The sequence below is a fragment of the Anopheles funestus genome, chromosome 3RL, assembly GCF_943734845.2.
Source record: "Anopheles funestus chromosome 3RL, idAnoFuneDA-416_04, whole genome shotgun sequence".
In the NCBI taxonomy this organism is placed as follows: domain Eukaryota; kingdom Metazoa; phylum Arthropoda; class Insecta; order Diptera; family Culicidae; genus Anopheles; species Anopheles funestus.
The window spans coordinates 5889901-5909262 of NC_064599.1; the positions used below are offsets into that span (position 1 = coordinate 5889901).

At 42.8% G+C, this 19362-nt stretch overlaps 1 protein-coding gene across 2 annotated transcripts in view; it reads left to right on the forward strand.

Annotated features, from left to right (window-relative positions):
* LOC125769160 (protein grainyhead-like) overlaps nucleotides 1-19362 on the forward strand; it is a 174152-nt gene that overhangs the window by 112547 nt on the left and 42243 nt on the right. For both annotated transcript variants that reach the window (XM_049437695.1, XM_049437694.1), the window contains exons 5-8: nucleotides 216-314; nucleotides 13385-13489; nucleotides 15084-15196; nucleotides 15311-15841. In XM_049437695.1, coding sequence (XP_049293652.1) covers nucleotides 216-314; nucleotides 13385-13489; nucleotides 15084-15196; nucleotides 15311-15841 — 848 coding nt within the window. The remainder of the gene's footprint in view (nucleotides 1-215; nucleotides 315-13384; nucleotides 13490-15083; nucleotides 15197-15310; nucleotides 15842-19362) is intronic.

Here is a 19362-nt window from a genome sequence, read left to right on the forward strand (position 1 = left end):
GCGTTAGCGTGCGTTACATTGCGTTATATTTCATTGTGCGTACAATTGTTTTTTTCGTTTTTTTTTGCAATTCGTTTAAATTTTTTACAATACATCAACTTTTTCACAAATATTAAGTTTGAAGTTGATATACAAATATTTTTATTAAATACTATCATTACCAAGAAAATTGTTTGCGATTCTTAATTCTAATCACATCATTATCCCAAAAACAGGATCTGCTCCTTGGTGCCCATCCATCAACACAAGCGATCAACGTTAAGCGTGAACCGGAAGATCTGCGCAAGGAGCCGAAAAATCCGCGCAGCCAGAAGGTGAGTCCGTCGTTCATTATCACCGTCATTTGCATTTTCATTCGGTTCCATCATTCGTTCGGTGGTTCGTTTGTTTGGGTGGTTTAATAAATGTTGAATTTTCCCATTGATAAACCCCGTTCCAAGACTCCCGGTTTTAAGATTCCCGGTGTTTATGTTTTTATTTGGTGCACATTTTCTTACACCTGATCTGTTTTTTTGTAAACTAATTTAAAAAAAAATCTAACGAGAAATAATCATCCGTTCACTTCCGCACAAAAGAATATGAAGAACATCGCAATCAATCAAAACAATGATCATCCCATCTGATCGTTACACCAACATGGGGGAATTTATATAACACAATTTTGTGTTCTTCTCCTTCGTTGAAGGATAACCTTCACCGAGCTGACGAAAGCATTGATTAAACAACGGACACTATCCTTTCCAACTATCAACTGAGAGAGTAAAAAAACAAAAATAGGGATACTTTCAATTTGCCGATAATTTAATTTACCCTGACAGCTGACAAAAGCTGCATATTTCTTGTTTGCTCGCGATTTCTCCTTCCGATGGTGCATGTCCACCTTCCTTATATGGTTCTGCCGAAACGCAAACGAAAGCGCCACTGCTCCCGTAAACCAAAAAAAATTGGGGTTGAAGAAAAACAGTAACAACAAATCCTTCCAACCAACGAGCCGGGTTTACATGCATATATGATTGTGTAAGGAGCGTATCGTTAAAGCGAGTTGAAGCAGAAGGGGATTTTATCTTTTACACCAGCGCAATCAATCGCACCGATCGAACACGCTCTTCTATGGTTGTCCTTTTTCCCAAACCCACCTTTCCGCCATTATTCACTTTCGCCCCCCGAACTATCGTCTCATTTGATCGAGATCCTTTTTGCTCCACTCGCTCGCCCGAATGCGTGACAATGTGGAATAATGTTCGCGATCACTGGTAGTCAACTTTCGCCCGCGTCCTGTTGTTGCTGTCCGCGTCCAAAAAGGAGTGAATTAAGGAACCGATTTTTAGAGTGGAACTATTTCACTACATTATCTGGAGCTGAAGTGATAAGTGTGTGGCCCTGCTACTCGATTGACGAGCCGCAATATGCTACCAATGTTTCATTACCGTTTTGTATGGGGTTCGTTGCTGTTTGCGCTCCCCGCCGTACGATCGAATTATTTTTGACGCTCTCTTTTTAAGGTGGGTGCGTTTTTGGTGTATATTTCGCCTTTTGGGACGACTTTTACTCCCCCTCACTTAGGGTGGAGCTGATGTTTTTTTTTTTTCGTAGGATCCATTACTATCCTTTCGGTTTCCTTTCTATATACGAAAAAAAAGTTCAATAAAGACGTAGATTAATAATTTTGGTGCGCTTTACCAATGTTTTACGGACATTTACTTTTACCAAACTATAATTACATGATTATGGAGTTTGTTTTGATTTTAGCATAGAAATCTTTTCTAGGACTCCCTTACAATCCCATTCTCTAAGTCAAACCTGTCGATTGTATTTAATTTGTTCTCCGTTTTGTATCACACCACATCAACCACCTTTCCTTTTGGCATCTCCAGTATCGCATCCTTTCCAAACGAAAGTACACACACTATCAGAGTGAAAGCGCCCGGCAACGTTCCCTTTTTGCCTTACTTTTTTGCAACCCTTTTTCCCTTTTTTTTGTATGGCAAAATCAAAGGGTTGCGAATAATATTACCATATTGATCCGATTTCTTCGACACACACCATGCACGCGTACAAATCTTTTTAAAAGGAAACCCCTTGCAGCATCATCAGCCTTTCGCTTGCCACTTTACCAGGCGGGACAGTTTTGTTTATTTATTGTCGGCAGTTTTGCACAACCGAAATGCACAACTCAAACCACGGCAGGGAGCAATTGCAGCTCAGCGTGGAACCGAACCCGAAAAATGCAATCCGTTGCAACGCTTTTCCCCGGTTGCATAGCACGGTGCGTGCTAGGGGTGACTAAGGTTTGTCAACCGATATGTGATTGTTGATGGCAATTCATTTTTCAATTGACCGATTAGAAAATGGTAATCGATCGGGGTGGATTATGTTGTGTCAATTGCATTACAGAATGCATTGTGATTATTAATTTCTTTTGAAAGGGTTATGCACAATGCTTTTTTATTTATCGTCGCAAGTGAAGTTATTCTTGGTTTTGCTTTTAGGTTTGGGTAAGAAATGAAGGAAAATGTAAACAAGTCCTGTCGATGGTGTCATTTGAAACAATGGCCAATTTTAAGCTCTTAAGCGACATCACTATAATGTTCAAGGTAACTTTTGAAGACGTTTAGTTGTTGTTTAGAATGCATCAAAAAAACAGACGAAACAGCAGCTCGCCGCTTCCGAGAAAATGAATTTCAAGTGCTGCACAGAACGACACAAAAACCATAACCCATTCTTGCCTTTTGACCCGTACGTTTCCGTTCGCACTCACTGTCGGCTGGATGGTTTTTAGTGTCCACAGAGTGTCGACAAAGCGCTAGCGATGCTTCTGCAATTCGGTGACCATTAAAATGTTTCCTCCTTTCAACATCTAAATCTACACGTCTAAAACCACCACGGCACAGAAGTTTCCACCGTTTACGAAGGTTTACTGCTTAGTTCTGCGTGTGTATTCTGCACATTCTGCGTCTTTACGCATAGAAAAGCGGAAACATAAAACGCAAAATGCGACTGGTCGTGAAGCTTTCCCACCTGGTAGGGTGTTGAAGGGCCGGGAAATGTGGTGTGGCATTAAAAATTTCTACATTAAACGACGCAGCCGCCGTCAGCGAGGGAGCGAGAAAGGAGAATGGGCCTGCCATAGTTTTATGACCCATTCTGTGCGGTATTGTAAACGGCTTTGCCGATGGATTCTGCAACATTCGGAAAGGAAGTCGTCGACGCAGAAGCAACCGAGACTAGTTTGTTCCGCGAAGTCGTTCTTCTGCGTACCACCAGACGGTACTATCGGACAGTCTAGTTCGGGGAGTGTTTTATGGGTTTTTAGAATATTTGGGAAACCCAAGAAAAGAGCACCGAAAATGGTGGAGGGTTGTCTAATGTCGAGCAATTTCAAGGACAGCTAAACATGGCACGAAGTTTTGCAGGGAGGATTATGTTTTTGCAATTTCTGTTTTTTTAAGCATGTTACCAAAGCTGTGGAGTGTTGTTGCAGGTGTCTAAGACCTTAACTGAAACACATAAATTCGCATTTCATAATATTTCAAAATTTTAAAAATCCTTTAAAGAAGATTCAAATAATTAATGCATCAAGACACGAACCTTTCGTCAGGATACTGATGAAATCCTTCACGAATTCGATTACGTACGTGTTCTAGCACTCAGAATAGGACAGAAGTTCTCTTCCCAAAGCATCGGACCTCGGGAAATCACTCACCATCGCCCGAGTGAGTAGAAGCACCTTTTGAAAAAGGAAGACACTTTTTCGAGCGTACGCTAAAAGAAGGTTTGTGTGCGCAAGTATACTTTGCGCATCCATCACCGTCATCCATTTGCCATCCTTCTCGCACACATATGTGTGTGTGCGCCCTTTTCCCCTCACCGTTCCACCCTTGCGAGGATGAAGGAAACTTCTTGCGCTCATTGCTTTCTACGCACTTCTTACCGGTTTTTCCTTGTGGTAGCCGCACCGTACGCGTCTTCGTTATCTCTTCGTACCACTCTTCGTTCCATATTCCCTTCCACTGCTCTTTGCATCTTCCTTTGCTGCTTTCTTTCTCCTTCTTTCGTTTTCTTCGTGTACCTTTCGTGGAGTTTCCGAGCTGCTCGATCTCGCTCACCGATCACCACGGTGTGTATTGCTTCCCGCTCGCGCACACACGCTTCCCGCTTGCGTTCGTACGCACTCGGCTGTTCACGCTTTCCTGGTGTATTCCTTTCCCCTGCAAAACAGTGCGTTCCCCGTCCCGGTCCGTTCCCCCTTGCCACCGCTTTATGGGGTGTGCGCTTAAACGCACCCGACAAAACCGACCCGGCGACGTCGAGGACGGACCTCATCAGCGCACTCTGATTACGCGGGACCCCGGTTGCTTGATTTAGTCTATCAAAAGACGTTGATGAATCGAGATCGAGTGAACCGCGTGTGCGTTTTCTGTTGATCGTCATCGTCATCGGCGTGCTTTTCTGCGGGTGCTCCTGCTCGTGCGTGAGAATTTCATGTGCCGTGACGCGATTCATTTACGCTGCTGTTACATGTTGTCCTTGTAGTTGCATGAAACAAAGCGAAACGCAACCAGTGTGAGTTAAGATTCGTCTGGAAAGGGCGGCAAGTGTGAATTAAACCCAGCACGGAAAGAAATAGTGATAGTAAAGGTGTTTATTGGTGTGCTCGTGTCTTTGGTTGTGCATCAAAAAAAGGAGGAAATTATTGTAGAAATTATTTCACTCTTAAGAAAATTTTAACCAACCTGTGAAGAGAAGTGTTGACGTCGGATACAATTTTACCTTCCAAAAGTTCTCAACAAACAAGCGCAGAAAAAGTGTTTCCTTTCATATGATTGTTTCTGGTGAGTTATTTTTGTTGCATTTTGTGTCCTTTTGTCCTTACTGCCGTTGCTTGTAAAAAAAAGTTCCTGAAGCAAATCTCGTGAAATGATGGAAACAACATAATTTGGTTACTGGCGGCTATTTTCGTAACATAAAAGATGATTGATGATCGCCGATCGGCCTCTTACTTTTCATCATTATTTTCGGTGCAAGTGTGCAAAACTGTGCCTGATCGATACCGGTTGCCCGCGCCTAACATTGCGTGCCGTACGCGCGATAAACTGTGCGCCACCGAAAAGGACACATCTGGATAAAACTATTTCAACAATCCCTTTCGATCCCTTTCGGCAACGGTAAGACGCTGGCGAAGGAGTGAAAATGGTGCTCGGGGAGGTTTTTTTTGTTTCGAACTTGTCCTTTAATTTGTGCGTGTACGAAAAGTAAAAGGACACCATCTTCTTTCCCGCCACCGTATAATGGATTGGAAAGAAGTAAAAAAAATATGCTGCAATTTTACCAATACCCGGTGCCAGTGAGTGGACAGTAATTTATTTTAAATATGACAGTTTAAGGCAAAAATTTGTAGTCACCAAAAAGACGTGTTTTGTGGGCAACGCTTTTTCTTCCCGATACGATAATTTAACGCGAGCGTGCGCGCGTGTACGTATGCCAGTGCCGTGAGTTTACGTGTGTTTGTGCGCCGAACGATCGTGAACGTGCTTATCGTGTCCGAAAGTGTTTTAGTCCTTTCCGATAGTGCGCTAGGGTGTTGCGAGATGACCTCCCGGGTTTCTTGCTTTATTTTTTCTTTACCTACATAAAGCTTCTTTATTCTTCTTCCTATTTTATGCTCTCTTGCTCAACCCGCCTCCCATTTGTCCTGCGCATAATTGTTCCTTAATGTGGCACGCCTTGGATTGCGAACAGTGTTCGGTTTTGCGTGTTTGCGGCTGTGCGAATTGGCTGTGACGGGAGTCGATTGTTTTACCTTTACAGTCACGTGAAACAATTTGATGCGTTGCAGAGTCGAACAGAGTAGAATGTTGCAAAGCAACAAAAAAAAAACAGGCACCCATGGCACTGCATGGTTGCGTGTTGTACGATGTTTCAATGAAACAGCAAAACGTGCGTGATGGTGCGTCTTATTGCGATGCGCTACCATAAACACTATCTTTGCGTAGTTTTGCTGCTTGTTATCGGACACTGGACGTGTGTGCGTGTGTGTGTGTGTGTGCATGTGACATGCAAAGAAAAACGATACAAATTTGTCACAAATTTACTGCTCGAACGAGAGACAAAATTGTTGCATTCTTATTTGTGTAGTTTAATAAACGATAATTTAACGTCACAATGTACGGCACATGAAGCAAACAACTTCACTGTAATTCGCTATCCACAAGTGCCACAATTAAGTGGAAGCGAAAGCTTCAGTTCCAACGCCCATCGGCGTGTAACGTTTGACAGTCATTAACCGTTCCATAATGAGACCGTTTCATTTCCTTCTGATGGACACTTCCGATCGCCTTCGAAATGTTCGCCACTTATCAACCAGGTCGTTTGCTGTTATCATGCTTTACAATGTGAAGGCAAGGCCTCGTAATACAGTCGGCACATGGTGCTATAAAAAAACATTTCCTTTGCCAGCGGAGTTCAGTTTTATTAGCTTTGTTAATAGAGAAGAAGAACCTTCCGCGAGGTTCTTGCACCGGCATTGTACATTTTTTTTGCCACCAAGAAGTCTTCGAGCTTTGAAGAACTTTCCGGTGCAAAAATATAAAAACACCCCCCCAAACAAACACTCGTGTGCTCAAAGTGTGTGGGTTGCTTCACACCAGCCACGCAGCCGTGCATAACAAATGACAATTTATCGAGTTATTATCGGACAGCATAAATTAACTGCTCATCTTCACCGGCACACCGTGCCACAACCGACGGGTGCTGTGGATGACCCAATAGCGGGAGGTCGTGATAGTGTTTTGTTTGTTTCCTATCAGCTGAAATGTGTTTTTTCCGTCTTCCTATTTCGGTGGGAAACAAAAATATCGGAACGTAACCTAAAGCGAAAAAAAAACACACGCACAACAACAACAACAGCAACGTCAAACTAAAGTGGCTTTTCGATGGCACATTTATCTGCGCACACCTACCAACCCTACCAGATTCCCTGGGTGGTGCTAATTTATGAGTAGGACAACCCGAAGGGGAAAAACACTGCAAAGGAACGGAATGTTTCCAACTATTTAGTAGATTTATCATTAATTAGCGACAAAAAATGAGGTAATGTTTGTGTAGCGCTGCGGGTGAGAAAACAATCATGCGATAGGAATGTGTTTTTTTGTTTATTAGCGTTTAGTAAAAGAATAGCTCTAATGTGTGGTTCATCATGTTTTTTTTACCGATTTCGAAAAGACAAACAATAGTGCTGATGAAAGGGTGTGTAGTGTGTGAGTGCATGTGGAGAAAATAATGTCACCCACTCGCTTAATTATTGTGTCCCCAAAGCCTTTCCCCAAAAAAAAAAATCCAAATCGTACGGAACACGGTGCAGCAGCTTCCGCTAATTGCACACATCGTTTCCACCGATGATGCGACGATCGTTTCCAATCATACGATGCCTGGTGGTGATGAAAATTGGAAGATCAATCGCTACGCACGGCCTTGTGCGGTCACTCGCTAGGACGCGATCGAGGACACGCCGAGTGGCACCCGAACAAAAAAAAACAAATCAGGAGGGTGCTAGAAAATTATGCAGATTTACCCACTCTGGATGGATCCAGTCGCGGGAAGGGGAAGGTATCGCAGCATAACCTAATCTGGCGCATAAATATTCATAATGCGCCTCGCCAACCACAACCGTACCCGGTCGCAGCAAGCGCATCGACCATCGATTGCGATCGCGATCGCACGAGTAATCCGAAGCCGACAGAAATCTCAGCCTTTACGTCTGTGAAATCTGATTAAAAATTAAATGAGCTACCAATCTACCCCAGGGAAGCAAAAAAGTGTTTGTCTGTGTGTGTGTGCGATGCTAGATTTCGGGGCTTGATCAGTGCCGATCATTATATTACTATTCCCGATCGGTATTAGCTGAATAGGCCAATACTATCATCATCATCTTCATCACCGATGATCGTCACCATCGTCGGCTTTATTCGGCCGGCTCGGAACCATCATCACGCGGGCTAACGGGCGGCGAACATTTCATTCCAATTTCAATCGTTTCAGTTTCGCTCGTTCTCTCTCTCTCTCACTCACTTGCTCACACGCAACGAACGCATATACCAAATATCTCACCATCCACCGCCCCGAAAAAGGTTCGTCGCTTGAAGTCTTTCGTTCATTTCGTTAAACCAATCGCGTACGGGCGATAAATAAAATCCAAATTTATTGAGTATAATTAAGAATCGAAGGTAATAATTTCGATGCAGATAAAGCAATGCTTTTGCGTGTATGGTTGTGTGTATGTATATGAGATTCTGTGTGAGAAAAACAGAGAGATCGGTGTGCAAAGAATTGGTGTAGAAAAACAAAACCCCCAGCGCTCAGTGGCAGACCAGCAGGTGATCGTGAGGTTTCAAACACTCCTTGTGAAGCAGGGAGTTAATTAATTCTTTTTCAGAAATTATTAGATCTTCTTTCGGCACTGCAGTGGGGGTAGGAGTCGTATTTCTTACTGCTGAATAATTTTTGTGAAAGGAATTTAGAAAACACCCCTACGGAAGGATATTTCACATCGCAGGGTGTTATGTGGTGATGTACGCGTAGACGTTGATTATACGTCGCTTGTCCACGTGAGATCGTCCCCATGACCAAGTGCAGCTAATCAGACCTCTTCAAATCGTTCCAATTTTTGGGTGACGATTGTCCATTTCCGTTTTCGCGCTCACAATGTGACGATTACGAACGACTTAAAGGAACCTTTCGGTTTCGGCAAGGAAACCAAACCACATTAAAACATCCCGAAAGCCAAGCCTCTCGTTCCAGCCCCAGTGTGCATTCGGTGATCGTCTTTGTCGAATTTATAATTAATTTTCTTTCGACGCGGTTTAAATGAATTGATATTGGGCAAAGAATAAATCGAATCAAACTCGTCCTGTTTATTGATTTCTTAAAAAAAAACTCCTCAAATCAGAAACATGAAAACATCCCACCTTCTCGTGAGATTCTGGGTTGGGTTGAATGAAATAATAAAATACAAAAAAAAGCTCCGTCCCAACGTCACGATACGATGTGTCGTAAAATTGGTACGCAATTAAAAAATATTAAATGTGAAAATGCACTTAACTTTAACCGCTTTTCGGTACGCCATGTTTGTGTGATTGGCTGGAACGAAATTTGTTGCGCGATGCGTGAGGATGGCAAAAATTAAATGCACAATTTTGTACTGAATAAAGGAAGGGTACAATAAAACTGTTCGTCCATCTTTTAGCCAAAGCTTCGGTGTTGTTGTGGCGTTTCCCACACCGCGTTAAAATGCCGCGTCGAGGGCAGATGAACGGCGCAGGACGAAGTTGGCCCAAAAATCCTTCGGTTGCATTTCGAAAGTTGCCCCCGGCGCAAAAAAAAATACGCTCGTGCAGGATCGAGATCGATTGTGCTGCTGAATACTTTCACTACACCCGCGCCCCTAAATAAATGATTTCTTTGTTATTTTATTACGCTGCACTTTGCGCCATAAAACGCTAATCCGGTAAATTAGCGTAGCGACGTCTGATGAACCATTTATGTTCCATTTCAAACAGTTACACACTCTCGACCGATTAAACCTGATACGGGAAAGGATTTGATTGAGATCATTGCCGTGTTTTATCGCCCCCTTTAAAGGCTAGTCGAACAAAGACTGTGTATTTTATCGACTTTGTTATCGATACTGATTGTGCTGAGTCTCATATCTTCAAATTTTAATCCAACTCCACTACAGGAGAAGTAGAAAAAAAAACGAAAACTTTCCTCCAAAATTGAAAATGCAACGTTTGCGATTTGGCCACTTTGATACGAAGTGAATGGCGTGACAAAAGTGCAAAAAAAAAGAAAAAAGCAAAACCAGAAAGCAGACAAACAAAAATTGTCACTTGATACGCACCATCGGAATCAATCGATCGTTTCAGACGAAACTTGTTTCACCGGCTACCGGAATAACTTTTCTTGCATTTTGTGTAAATTATATAAATCATCAACTCTGGCTACCAAACGGTGAGTGCTGATTTTTGCCCACCATCCGCACCATCGTCAGTGCATGGTTCGCAACAAAATTCTTTCACTTTCTTTGTGCTCTTTTTGTTTCTTCTCATGCGCTTGTCTTAATTGTTTTGCTTCGCTTCATTATTTGTTTCCTTATGTTCGTATAATTTCTTCATTTTTGTTTCATCACCAAATGGGTTTTGAGTTTTATTTCCTGTTAATGATTTGTTTGTTTTTTTTTTTACTTTTTTTGTTTTGCTAAGTAAATCAAGCTATTTTCAGTACAAATTCTGAACATTCCTTAATGAGCTCAGCAAATGGATTAACGCAAAGGTGCTCTGATCGTGGATATTATTATTTACCAATGCTTGTTGACTGTTTGCCAAAAAATATAAAACAAAACAAACAAAAAAGAATAAAAATCCAATCTCATGCAGAACTGCTAGCTGCTCCACTAGCGGCCCGGGGGCTTCACTTCATGCGCTCTCCTAAATTAACGACAAACGACTCATTCTCTGACAGCGCGTATCAATCGCACGTTTTGCGCTAATGTGATCCATTTTCGATTACTGTTTGAGTTTGGTACCATGTAGCTTGTTACCTTTCGATGTAGTTTGTTTCGTTTGGAGGTTATTTGTTCACAATGCTTCGTTACGGAGCGTCCTTCATTCGACGAACCGCCCTTAAGCACTCCCGCCTATCCCGCGCACGAACGTTATATTTGCCGATCGGACAGTTTATTGATCGACATCCATTTTCGGTGCGAAGGTTTTGAAGTGTTGTGAGTTTTTTTTGTTTTATTTTGCTTCATTGTTCGGTTGTCTGCATTGTGCGCTTTGTCTAAACATCAAAGTAAACATCGAGAATGAGTATTAAGTCAAGTATAGAATCACACCGTAGCGGTAACCCACAAACTGCCTTGCGTAACAGTAGCTGAATCTTGTCAGCAATGTTTTAATGCACTGACTTTATTGAATGAGAAGTTAGAATAAAAAAACTCCCTTTTGCTGTAGCTTTTAAAAACAAATATCAATCCTAAGGTTAATCTTGATTTAAATTGATATTTTATTAAACAAAATCTTCATTAAGCTAGGCATCCAAACAAACATACAAATTGAAAACAGAAAAATCGTTACAAGACTGTTCTCTTCATCGCGAATGAGCAGCGTGCACGAAAACAAATCAATCATTCGTGCATGTTAAATCGACAGCAGAAGAATTGAAACCAGAACCATCATTAAAGCTCGGCGGAAATTGAATTTTGACAGTTGTCGTTTTGATTAGAATCACCATTCGAGAGATCGTTTGTTTTTGTGAAACATATTTTCCTTCTCGTTTCTTTTTTGTTTGTTCATTTTTCTTTCCTCCATTCCGCGTATTCTTCATACGTTCGTTGTATCGTTTGATTTGTTTTCGACTCTTTCAGGGAGTTAAGGCTTCTGATAAGACAAACTATGTAACAAGAAACCCAACGCAAGACAAAAATCAATCAAAGCGAAACATTAATTTATGGGAATGTGTGTTTAGAAAACGGAACGATAACCATTTTTGAGCAGAGGATGCTCAACAAGGATGGGGATGAAGTTTTGGGGTGAGAAGAAGCAATAACAAAATACATGCGTTTTAATCAATGATCTACCCACCCGAAATGGGCAAAACTTCGAACGAAACTCATCGAAACTGTCGGCACTCGTAGTGAAGCGCATGGATTCGTCCGAGCTTGTAGCCAATGATTGGCAGCCCAAAAAGCCGTTCGAAGTGATCTAGGAACTCAATTTACCAAAAAATAAACATCTCACAACACTCTCGTCTTCAAAAGTAGTCACGTGAAATGCACAATTCTACGTCCGCGTGAAGAGATGCTTCGATATTCAAAGCTAATGGTGATTGAATTCTCTTGCTTTAAAAAGTGAATATCATCACCGACTTTTAACCAAACACTGTCTCGTACCTCCCATGCTAGCTTCTGGGGTTTAGTTGATTTTTTTTTGTTTCCCTCCTTGCTGTGTCTCACTTGTCCCTAAGCGCTCTAGATATAATCACTCATTTCGCCATTACGACACAAACAAAACCGCCACCAGCAGCAAAGCGGACCATGGAGCTGCGTTCAGTAGCGACGGATGCTGATCAATCATTTTATTTTTCATACCATTTTTTTGCGATCAATCCAAAGCCAATCGTTAAGTGTTTCATAATCGCAAAGCCTTACTGGTGGCGATAACCGTTGGGCATGACCAAGATAAATGTGCGTGTTTGGGTGGTTTTGTTTAATAAGCAAGATCCTGTTACAAGTCTTTTTATTTTATAGTGAGCTGTGTTTAAGTATAGTGTCATAAAAATATAAAAATAAGCTGATTTAAGAAAGATAAAAACAAACGTATATTTATCTTTCCATGTGTACAATTCTCCATTAGTTGTGTAAGATTTAATCAGAACTAAACCATACAAATCAATGATCAACGCCCGCTTTACATCTCCATCGCAAATCGCCCTTTACCATTATCATCAATGTTGTGCTTACGATCACGAGTTCGTTTAATTAATCTATGCTCACTCCATTTTGCTGCATGTGCTAATACATTCATTCCGCATAACCAACTGTTAGTTTGTAGTTTCCATCATTTCACGATCGCCATTGCAATGTTCGCACAATTCTCCTCCGCGCCAGATTCTATCGCGTGCAGTTCCCACTTTTGCTGCAACAAGGGGACAGTGTGAAAGCTTCATTCAATAATCCACCTTCGCGGCGCACAGCCATGAGCCGTGGCGTGGCGTGTGACGCTAACAAATTGCTAAGAAGCGTCCCCGTTTGCAATGGTGCGACGATTCATCGCATCCTTGCTGGCGCCATCACCGAACGCATTAAATCAGGTGCCTGCCGACCCATGTCGCTGTTTCCCATTTTTTTTTCCCATTCCCCAGTTCGATGCGCCTTGGGTTGTAAGATTTATGTTTTCTTGAATGAAGCTTTTAACAAGCCCACACCAACGCGGGTTCGTCGCTTATCGATCGTTCCAGTCCCTTTTTTTCGCCGTACTATCGTTCCCGGCCGTACCCGGTATATAAACCTTTGGGCGACGTTTTCTCGTTCAATTAAAATTCAATTAACCTTTTGCTAGCGCCAAATGCTTAGCATTTGCTCAGCGAAATCGGGACGCCGGACGATCGGAATTGGAGGTCGAACTATTTACACCAAACTGCTCAAACACGACATTTGGAGAAATAGTTTTCCTAAAGTTACTAAAACCCTTTCACTCTTTGTTGTTTGTTCTCTCCATGTTCGGGTATTTTGTATTTTTTTGACTATTTCCACAATTTGTCTCCCTTCTCATTCGGTCGTGTTTGAAAATTGCACCAAACAACCAAACAACCAAACTGCTGCATTCTCTAGGTATCGTCGCCATCGCTGCACATTAAAGAACCTCCACCCAGCCCTGGAAGTCCTTCAACGGAAACCATGTATGCTGCCCCCGGCAGCACGCAGATCTACCTGCAGGTAAGCCAATGTGGTACGCACCACTTCATCCCGCCGTTTACAATGTATGTGTGTGTGTGTATATATCTGTTCTGTCACCCTTGGGCCGTTTTGGGAGGGATTATTGGGTGTGTTAGGACTCCCCCCTCGGCCGACCATCGTGACAGGTTGCCCCAAAGCTGTCGAATGTCCTCCCGATGTTGGTTCACCCCTGAAAACTCGTGATTTGTCGCTTCGGAAGATGACGAACGTGATGAAGGATTTCGGAATCGTCTAGTGAGCTGGAACAAAGTAGAGCAAGAAACAATAGCGTTTTTGGATACGCTACAAACGCATGGTTGATTAACAGCATTCGAGTGATTGGATTTTATCTATTTCAAAAACCGAAACCTTTCTGATCGCTTTCCAACGACATGCTGGACTAAGAGTGAGGACTTAATCGCCTTTACCTTTCTTGCCACCGGGGGTAATCCTAGCCTTCTGCCTTGTGTGTGTGTTTTTTTTCCTCGAACGTGATCGAACCGTTCAAACCTTCGATCAAGACGAATTAAACACTATCACTCATATCACCTACTTTAGATGGCTTTTTTTGGCCCACTGTAGGAACTACAAACTCCACACACCAAACGCCGAGTCACACAATTCAAAACAGCCCCATACGGGCGTGCTTTAGCCTAAAATGTGCACCACTGCTTCACATCCCTTTTTATTCGTCTATCAAACGAAGCTGAAAATTAGCATATTTACATAAAAACAAATTCCCTTTTCCACGACCGTCCATCCTCTGCTTCCCGGTCAACCTCAACCAACGTTATGGACATGATCAACAACTGTCTGCCGGATAAAGGAGGAGCAGACAGACAACAAAACCGCCACAAAAAAAACACTAACTAGAAATCCGTCAATCGATCGAATCAAATCGGCATGGACATTTGACGTTTATATTTTGTTCGCCTTCCTTTTTGATCGGTTATGACAGCTCCAGGAGAGGAGATCAGGCGGTGCAAGACGAATTGAAGAGAATCGACAGTGAACAGGTCGCTGGCCACAGGGAGCAAAGGAAATCTAACCGATATGCGGCAACTATAGTTGCTTCGCGAGTATAAAAAAACTAAACGTTTCAACTCTTGCGTATAAACACTTCCATCGGGGCCCACACAACCATTCACGTTAACATCCAACAGGTGGAATCTTTTTTTTTCTCCGGATTGTGATTCCGTCGATTATCACGCAACGGTTTTGGTACGATTGTTTTCTGTGTCTCGTTAACTTGGCCGGGATGGTTGCAGGGCGTACACTGGTAGGATGACAGGTTTATCAAACGGGCAAACGCCCGCTTTCTGATCCGGATTGGGGTGCACCGGGGATGTGGGGGGATATTTAGTGATTTTCACTTTTGTCGCGTTGCAAAAGTCCCTGACATAGGCTCTCTACAGGTGGTAATTAGAAAGGTGTTGAACGGTTTTTTGGGCGTTGTCTTACAACTGTGCGGAGATGCTGTCATTTATTGTGGGGTTTAAAACATTACAGCAAAGAGACTACCGAACGAATGATGAGAAAGTTTTGTACTTCACTGTTATATTTGATATTAATATAAATTATTTATCTTTACTAGGGTCCTTCCCATCAGAACAGTACAGCGGCAACGGCAAGCTCCAATGTGAATACTAACTCGCCCAGTCCCAGCTCTTACGCCCAGTATGACATGTATCCACCGAACAGACTTGGGTAAGTTAAAATTATATTTTAACATAATTTTTCTTTTCTACTTCTTTAATACTTCTTCAATACTTTGGTGCTAAAACTATCTTCTTATCGAATCTTTTCTTCACAATACTTTAGCCCTGGTGGCTCAACGTTCATCACAGAACCGTACACGTACCGTGAATATTTCGACAACCAGGGTTATGCACCGGCCCGAACCATCTACGGTACGGCAGCCGACTCCGAAGGTCCACAGCCAGCGACAACGTACGAGGGTCGCTTCACAAAGACCGGCTCGATCTACACCAAGACGATCACATCGGCCGGCTTAACGGTGGATCTGCCCAGTCCCGATTCCGGCATCGGTGCGGAAGCAATAACACCGCGCGACCAGAACAACGTCCAGCAACAGTTTGACTATGCGGAACAGTGCCAACCACCGATCGGTATGGTCGATCCGAATGCGGCCGGCCATATACCGGCGTGTGTGGCCAGCCTTCAGCGCAATCTGGCGATCAACGGTAGCCAGCCGAGTCCGACCACCTCGCTGGGCGGTTCGTCGACGGCGGCCGCCGTTGCGAGTGCCGGCGCTGCGACGGCACCCCGTTCCCGACCCTGGCACGACTTCGGCCGGCAGAATGATGCTGACAAAGTTCAGATACCAAAAATGTAAGTACACCGAACCGACACTCCAAACAATTAACGTAGACGAGCTCGTTCTATCTAGCGTGATAAGTTAGCTCACCGTGAAGGGGTAATTATTTGCGTAATTGTAAGCGATTTAAATCCATAACTACGAACACAGATTAAAAGAAAGTCAATGGGGGTTTTGGTGGTACAAAAGAGTACGCAAACAACCAACGGCGGGGAAAATATTAATAATGTTAGCACAGCAATATTCTGCCCGCTTCGTCAAGCACGGACGGAACGATCTGCTGGTGAGAAATGATACCTACTAATGATTGCAATTTCTGCAAAACTTCGTGCCTATAACCTAGGACGCTCATCGTGCGCCTTGAGATATGATTAATACGATATCGTTAAGTCATGTTTGCATCATTCTGGTCTGGGCCAGCCTCGACGAGGAGCCGTTCCTTTATGGAAGCCGTTGAAAGGCTCCTAATGAGGTGTGATTCTAACCAATGACTTCACCCATTAGCCGAGCATATTTCAATTACCAATGCATCTTGCTGCCCGAAGATGTTTCCTGATTCCTCTGATTTTACCGTGTTGTCATTTGGACAACGAATTGTGTAATGCTTTTTTCGTCGATTTTTCTCCAGGTTTTTTTCATTTTCACCCTACGCCGATTCGGACGTTCGAGGGGTTCCGTGTTGTATGCTCATCATAATTAGAGCGATGTGCGATGCATCTTCACCGTGCGCTTCGTGCAATGTTTTGTGTTAATTTTCGCCCTCGGAACGGTCCGAGTTCATTCATTACTCTCTACCGGTGGCCATCGTTCCTTTTTTTAATCAAAACGCCATCAGACATCTTCGTGCATTGCTCATTCATTTTTGCACGCAAGCGAGCCACTCAAGAACATTGATAATGCCATAATGCGTGATTGAAGCAAGTGCATAAGCTAGGATGCTGATAGATTAACCTGAATTGAAAGCTTCGTTAAGTGCAAAAAAAAACCACTTACGGACGGTTCTGACTACAAATGGTGAGAATGATTTCCTGCCAATTGCGCCCTTGTCGTTACGATTGGCCCCGCAAGTACGGCAGATATTTAATTGTTTCCACATTTTGCCCTTGTTGTCCTTCTGCTTAAACCGATCCACTGTCTGGGTTTTATTATAATCGGGCCCTGTATAGGGATACTTTCTACCCAAGGGCCTGTTCAAATACGTTAGCGCTGAGAGCTAAACTCCCAAATGGCAAAAACCGACGCTACTAATTGAAATTTAATCTTTCGCTGTATCCTCGTTTCGTGCAACCGCCCAAAAACCAAAGGGAGACAGCTAAAAGCGTTCGGGGCGTTGTCATCCCGTTTGCGAGTTTTCTCCTTTTTCCCATCCTAATCTCGATCTCGGTTTGGTCGCCGTACATTCGAACGATTCAATCCGATGGTAACGATTTTTACTCTCTTTTTTCCCGGTTTCCTTTCCATATATTTTACCCGTTTTTCACTCGACTGAACCATCACCATCGAAAACAGCGCATATCGAAACGTTGACAGAAATGGACCGGCGGCGGGCCATGCCACCTTGTTTTGGACCTCACCTGTTAGAAAGGTTAATTTAATTGCATTTTAATTGCATTACCGATCGACGCCCTGACGCACTTGGGTTCGGTCCCGCTTTGAGTTGCGTTAGTTTGTACGTTTGTTTCTATCATTCGACCGTTTGCTGGTTATCGTATTGATGCATACCCACGGATTTGATTTCATTTTAATGGTGTATCATTTATTAACACCCTCAAGGTATTTCCTAGCATTAGTTAGCTATGGGAATAAATTGAAACTTTTACTGAAAGCATAAGTTCGGCTTTCCGGCCGGTGAATTGTAACATTGATTCTTTCTTCTCTACATTGCCGTAGGATGTTAATCAAAACGATCGTTAATGCTTGCAACTTTTCCGTATCGTATGGTAACCAATCGTTTCCATCGTTACGATGTCATTTCAAATCACAAATATTACCAGAATAATGATATTCGACATCGTATGGATGATCGGTTAGGCAACAACAGCAACAAAACATCCAAACCGTCTCAAATAAAATACATTTAATCGAATCGATGTTCGGTTACATTTATTCCCACGGCCACAAAGCGCGTCGCACGCCAGTCAAAAACGGAGAAAAAAAAACACTGAACATACGATATTTGCTCTCTGGCATCTTATTTGTTTTCCATCTGGCTGGTCACATTTTGGTCGACACATCCGTGTCGTCGACGCTGTTTTGCTCCGTTTTTTTTTAATATCAAATCGAATCGAGCGACCAACGCATACGACGCAAATATCCAATTTGCAATGCACTTTCTTCCCCATCCATCCTGGGCTGTGTGCAGACGAAGGATATTGTGCACACACACACACAAAAAAACAACCAACGTTCAGCGAGGGACATAAAATAAACATAACGATAATCATAATCTTTATTATAACGACGAATTTATGTATGTGCATACATGCATTTTTATGTCGCAGGTCTCATGCATCGGTCCCATGTAAGCCGTGGGCCCACCGGCCGTGCCAGCACACGCGTGTGTTGGTGCGTGTGCGGCTGCCGTACGTGTGCCTCACCTTCATTAGGTGTCCTCTGTCATAAATGTATGAAATGGTACGCGAATCATCGCGCATGGGCCCCCATGCACTGCCGAAGGACGATAATTGGGCATCATAGATCAATTATTTTATGTTTTTTACGTTTCACCGGCTATCGTTATAGTGGTTTGGTGATTTTTTCTTGGGCTCACTGAGTGCAACAAATGAACAAATTTCACTACGAAACAGGAGGAACAAAAAAAAGCTCTTAATACTCTCGATCGAAGGATTTGTTTCGTAGCGATGTCATTTTGATTAGTTAGGAGTTTTTTTTGGTTATTCTTTGCTGTGCCGAAGAGGATTTTGAAAAAGAATCAAGCGAAAAAGCACTTATCGTGCAGTACAAGAGGAAAGCGTACGAGATTGAGATGATTTATTCCGACTGTATCAGAAAGGAGAAATGCATAAAGTAGATTAGTGGATGTTTTCTTTCGAAAGACTCGTGCTTTATATTTAAATTTCGCTACGAAATACGTTGAATTATTCAGTTCCGAAGAAGAATATTTACATCACAATATCAAATTACCCGGTGAGAGTAGAAGCTTTTTTTATATTTGAAACATTTTTCATAAAACGTTTTCAATGGCTTAAACGTCTTGCTCCATTCAACAATGTTTCGTTTATAGACCAGGTATTGAAGTGCCTAGATTTTTTTTGCATTGATGGCCCATCCCTTTTTCGCTGTCAGCGCTTACACTGCTGGTCGCAAAACAAAAAAGGCACAATTAAATCGATCTGTTTAAAACCCATCCTATAAAACCGATTAATGCTGACAGCTGTTACCTGCTTGCAGCAAACGGCGTTCCATTAAAAGAAATTCCAAACCACTGCATCTACTCGCAAGTGCACCGGATGGTGACTTGAATGCGCTGAATGAAAGGTACCGCGACTCCACCTCAACAACAATCGCTTGAGAT